Source organism: Mytilus galloprovincialis, chromosome 3 (assembly GCF_965363235.1).
Source record: "Mytilus galloprovincialis chromosome 3, xbMytGall1.hap1.1, whole genome shotgun sequence".
Taxonomy (NCBI): Eukaryota; Metazoa; Mollusca; class Bivalvia; order Mytilida; family Mytilidae; genus Mytilus; species Mytilus galloprovincialis.
Window position 1 is genome coordinate 105175461 of NC_134840.1, and position 6002 is coordinate 105181462.

At 32.5% G+C, this 6002-nt stretch overlaps 1 protein-coding gene across 1 annotated transcript; it reads left to right on the forward strand.

The window, feature by feature from the left end:
* Window positions 1–775: 775 nt before the first annotated feature.
* On the forward strand, window positions 776–5684 carry LOC143069655 (uncharacterized). The gene is made up of 3 exons (XM_076244396.1): window positions 776–1033; window positions 2241–2382; window positions 4104–5684. The coding sequence occupies exons 1-3, from the start codon at window positions 1012–1014 to the stop codon at window positions 5581–5583; spliced, it is 1644 nt and encodes a 547-aa protein (XP_076100511.1). The 5' UTR covers window positions 776–1011; the 3' UTR covers window positions 5584–5684.
* The last annotated feature ends 318 nt before the right edge of the window (window positions 5685–6002 follow it).

Consider the following 6002-nt stretch of genomic DNA (forward strand, 5'->3'; position numbering starts at 1 on the left):
TTAATGTTGTGTTTTTGTTGTGTCGTAGTTCTCTTATATTTGATGCGTTTCCATCAGTTTTAGTTTGTAACCAGGATTTGTTTTTTCTCTGTCGATTTATGAATTTCGAACAGCAGTATACTACTGTTGCCTTTCTATATCATATTTATGCAAATTTGCAGATATATTGCAAATTTGCAAAAGTAGTTTCAGAGAAGATGATATTTTAAAGAAAAGAAAATTCCACAAAAATTGTAAAAAATTTACTATTAAGGACAATAACTCCTTAAGGGGTCAATTGCAATGTTTGGTCATTTTGAATTATTTGTTTACAGTTCATCTCTATGTTTAATAATATTCAATATAATAACCAAAAAACTGCAAAATTTCCTTAAAATTACCAATTCAAGGGGCAGCAACCAACGACGGGTTGTCTAAATCGTTCAAAAATTTCAGGACAGATAAATCTTGACCTGATTAACAATTTTATTTATGTCAGATTTGCACGAAATGCTTTGATTTCAGAGATATAAGCCAAATTCTACATTTTACTCCAACTATCTATTTTCAGCCATGGCGGTCATCTTGGTTGGTCTGGCGTTGATATAAGAATTTAATCTGGGTATCTATTATGAGTTTATTTATTGGCCGGGTCATCGGACACGTTTTTTTAACTAAATATCCAAATGATGATTATGTCCAAGTTAGCTTAAATTTGGCTCAGTAGTTTCAGAGGAGAAGAATTTTGTAAAAATTAACGACGACAACGGACGACGGACGATGGACGACGGACGCCAACTGATGAGAAAAGCTCACTTTGCCATGTGGGCCATGTGAGCTAAAAATCACATGAAAAGGCTTAATACATCAGATGGATAGTCTACTAAAAGATTATGAAATCATTAAATAACGGTTTAAAACACGATTTCAATGTAAATTGAATGCGTCATGCATTTCATAATAATGTGAACAGGAAGCTTTATATTTAACAACGAAAATATTAACACAGGTAAAACGCACAATATAGAATAGATGTTTGGAGTTTGCATACAAGGTAATTATTTTGTTCTTCGGTATTTGTATTATGTTAGCATTATATTGTCATACAAACCTTATCGGAATTTGCTCTTAATGCTAAATTTCAGTTAAGTTTACTGAGGGATTATACAATTCATAGATAGCTGTTTAAAAACAAATTACATGTATTTCATCATAACATGAATAAGGTATACAGGAAATTTTAGATTTAACTACAAAAATAGTAACACAGGTGAATATGTTAAAGTCATATGAAACTTCAAATTAAAAAAAAAAGAGTAATATTTTTATTTTATAACTGAATGGCTAGTTTTTATCATAAATTTTATGTATATATACTTTTTTCAAGAAAATTCTATAAGTTGTCCAAATTTAGAAGAAAATTACTTTTTTTGTAATTGCCTAGTTCCAGTTAACAATTGATTAATATGTTTTTCGAAGCAGTGAACTCAGCGTGACCTTTTTCGTAAAAATCCGGTGATCGCAATACACATGGATCTGTCATTGAAATAAAACATTATACACGTTATACGTGCCGAATATCTTGGCTTCTTTGTTGATTGTTTACAAAGTTGACAATCGGGGAAAATATGGCTTCAAAAAACGACAATTATTTCGCTGCCATATTTTAACTTCATTATAGACCTAGAGATATTTTTTTTTGACGATTATTCGATATGGATGCGTAAAAAAATAAAAATCGTGTACAAAAGACTAAGTTTATGCTATATATTGAATTGAATAAACATTATTTTTCATCAGTCACTCGTTTCATATGACTATAACCTAAAGCATACTTTCAGTTGTATTTAAGTTATATATTCAGTATTTGAAATTAAACATTTTTCCATTCTCACGTGTTTGACATACACAGTGTAAGTGAACTTTACATTAACCCAATTTCATGCTGCTACAACGCTGCCAGTTATCAGTGATTCATATCTATATGAGCAGTCACATACTTAAATCATCAAAGATACCAAAGTTATTACATATGCACGTTTGCTCTACTCATCAGTAGCACTGTCAATAAAATAGTTGGAAGGATAAATCAAATACGAGCTTGTGCATATTGTAGAAATTTGAAAACAAAAAAGTCACTGATTCGTAACTGAATCCAGCGTAGAAAAACAACAACATTTTTGCAAATAATTTAACATTTAACATACATTGAATTACCAATTGATTTTAATTTTTTTTTTTACAAATGTTCCATTCTCTAGCATTCTCAAGACGACATTGGAATAATATGAATCGCCTAAGTATAAACGATTGTGAAAGCAGATCATTGGAAAAAACGAAGACTGCTACTTACGAATGTACTCCAAACGAAGATTTGCTGAATGCATCTATCAATAAGGAGATGTAAGTAGAAGTATCTAATCATATTTTAGTCTTAAATGCATGATATATTTTCATTAAGTTTGAACCATCTGTTAGTAACTATGAATACTCTCAGATCTATACTTTTTTTTTTTTTTTTTGTCGGGATATATAAGTACCCGTCATGTATTTAGTATTTTTATCAGATTTATTGCTACCTACATTTATCATATGAGTTAGCCTTTTTCAACTTAATTTTATACTTTGTTCCAATGGTTTGCTGTTTCATGACTAGATCAGGTTAAGGGGAGGCTGTAGCCTTCAAACGAGTTTATCTGCGCAGCATTGTGAATGTGGCTGTCCAAAGCCTTTAATTCAGTTGTTGTCGTTTGTTGCTCTGTAATATAAGTGTTTTTTCGTTCATTATTTTATACATGAATTAGGCCGTAAGGTTCCTCGTTTGTCACATTTGTCATATCGGTGACATTTATAGCTGACTATGCGGTATGGATTCTACTCGTTGTTATTGTTAAAAGCCGTAAGGTGACTAGATTTGTTTATTTTTGTGTCATTTGGTCTTTTTGGGGATAGTTTTCTCATAGAATAAACAAAAAAATCATGTTCTTTTAATATATTATGACACATCTTTTATCTTATTTTATTTTAATGCCGTGCTTATAGCAGTAGATCAAGCAAACCGTGTCATTGTTTAATTCATGTTTTAATGTTAAATCGCAAGATTATATAACATCGAATTATGACACTGGCAACTAAGAATGGATATAAGAAGATGTGGTATTATACAACCTTCCATCTAAGTCACAATTTGTAAATGTTAACCATTATCAGTCAGAGTACGTTCTTCACCGCGGTGCCCTGTTTCGCACCAAACAAGAAGTTATAAAGGGCGAATGTTAACTCATTCAAACGCAAAAATCTACGGTACAATCTATACAAAAAACGAACAACTGTTTTTTAAAATAAATCAAATTCCGTAACAGAAAACTTGTAACTTTTGAAGACGTAAATTCCACTACCATGTATACATGTAGGCTGAGTGCAACGATTTTTAACAATTTAATTACAATGAGGGTTGAGATCTCATAAACATGTTTAACCTCGCCGCATTTTTTGCGACTGCCAGGAGCCTCTTCTGGCCTTTGCTAGTTTTGTATTATTTTTAATTCTAGTTTCTTGTATACAATTTGGAGTTTAATATGGTATTCATTATCTCTGAACCAGTATATATGATTGTTTAGGGGCCAGCTGAAGGACGCCTCCTGGTGTGGGAAAAAGTAAAATCACAAAAATACTGAACTCAGAGAAAAATCAATTCGGAAAGTCCATAATCACATGGCAAAATCAAATAACAAAACGCATCAAAAACGAATGGACAAGAACTGTCATATTCCTGACTTGGTACAGGCATTTTCAAATGTAGAAAATGGTGGATTGAACCTGGTTTTATAGCTGCAGTGCAGACCGGTTGGTGAAATCTGCTGTTGTCTTCTCTATGGTAGGGGTGTTCCCCATTTCCATTCTCAATTTTATACTTCAGATTAGTAGGTGACAAAAGAAACTATCTACTCATACCCAAACATACCTTCCGGGGCATTTCGAAAGGACAGTCTTTACAAAGTTTCAATGGTGTGAACACACTACTAAAATATTATTTTATGTTAAGGAAGACACAATCAATTAATCAATCGATCAATATATGTATTGTATTACGTCTCATTAAAGTCATTAACTATTTCTTTCAGCACGACAGGTAATGCATGTAATGTTTTCATGAAACTTCTTAAAAATGACGTCGGAGAAAAAAAGGTTAAAGACTGGGAAGGACAAAACAACTGCGACATTGAAATAAGATGCGGTGAATTTAAAACCAAGGCACATAGTGAAGTATTATCTTATGTTTCTGATTACTTCAAAGCCAATATAAATTACAACAAGGACGTGCAAACAATTTTTATCAACAGTGAATTTGTTTCCCCAGACGTATTGAACAATGTCATCTGCTATGCTTATACCGGAATGTTTGAAATTAGTAGTAACAACGTGCAGGATAGTATAGCAACAGCTTCATATCTCCAAGTTAAATTCATTTTAGACGAGTGTGAAAAGTTTATGATTAAGAACATCGATGATTCAAGTGCTATTTCTCTACTTCCGTTTGCAATTCGTTTTGATCTCAGCAGTTTGATCGAAACTATAGTCATATCGATATCTGAAAATTTTGATACATTAGTGGATCAAAATGCCTTTACATGTTTGTCCCACGACGATTTTAAGTTTTTGTTGATGAATAGGAATCTTTCCGTTTTTCGAAAAGGGATTCCAGTCGACAATCCTGAAATTCATATTATTGAAGCTGTTGGCAAAACATTAACAGCTAATCAAGACGATGACGTATCAACCATCAAAGATATTCTTAGTGCTATTCGGTTTTCAGATCTACCGAAAAGTGATCTCAATGATTTATTTCAAAATTACCCTGTTTTTCAGATTTTGGATAGATCCTTTTTTCTTAACACGATGAACAGTAGTCTTCCAAATAGAACATTTTCTAAGTCTATGAAATGTTTTAAACACTCAATACCTTATTCAAGCCATAGCCGCAGAAAATTTACAAGTCGTCTTAACTTCATGAGTTATTTTAAGGATATCACAGATGTTAATGATCGTCCTAGAAAGGTTTGGTTGTGGGTCACACGATGGGAAGGCTTTATTGTTATCGGAGGGATACGAGTCAATTATGAGAGCGGAGAGAATATTTTTCATGGTATTCTCCCAAAGGCTAAACATTCTATTATATCTAAGCATGAATTTGTTCTTGATGAGAATGAAGTCATTACAAACATAAGTATTAGAAGTGGTGTTCTAATAGATAGTTTGTCATTTGATACGAATTATGGTCGTACATATGGCCCGTATGGTAGTGATGGTGGATTCCCATCATCTGCATCGCCTCCACAAAAACGAGGTTATTTCCATTCATTCCACGGATTGGTTTATAAGGGACGATATGAATATTTCATTGCTAACATCGAATTTAAATGGGTTGTGTTTGAAACACATAATACGGACAACAAAGAACCCTCAATTCACAGTAACGAATCATGCAAACCTCGATCACCCGATAGAAACTCACCTTTAGAAGCTAGCGTCTGTTACCAATCTGACGAATCTGACGACCAAGAAAGTTATATCGATGCAGCTACATTGTCATTAATTGACTAGTGTTAGCTAATTCAAACATTGTAGATCGACCGGTTGTCTTTTGCTATAGAATCAGTTTATACATAACAACAATATTTTTGAAATGAAGAACAAAACATCAATATATTTTTATCTGGCATAGTCATTAAACATGTTTTTGGAATAAGCTTCAACAATAATACGGTAGCGTACAAAAACTATTCTAACATAAATGTTCAACCGATGGGCATATCGAGTTATATGAGAAATAGTTTGGATGAAGATAAATATTGAATCAGAAAATGTGGTATGATTGCCAATGAGACAACTGTCCAAAAGAGACCAAAATGACACAGACATTTAAGCATTTTTCACTATAGGCTGATCCCACGAATCGATAAACATGATATAAAGATAATTTTCTGAAAATAGCTATATTATCAAAGATATTGATTTTTTAT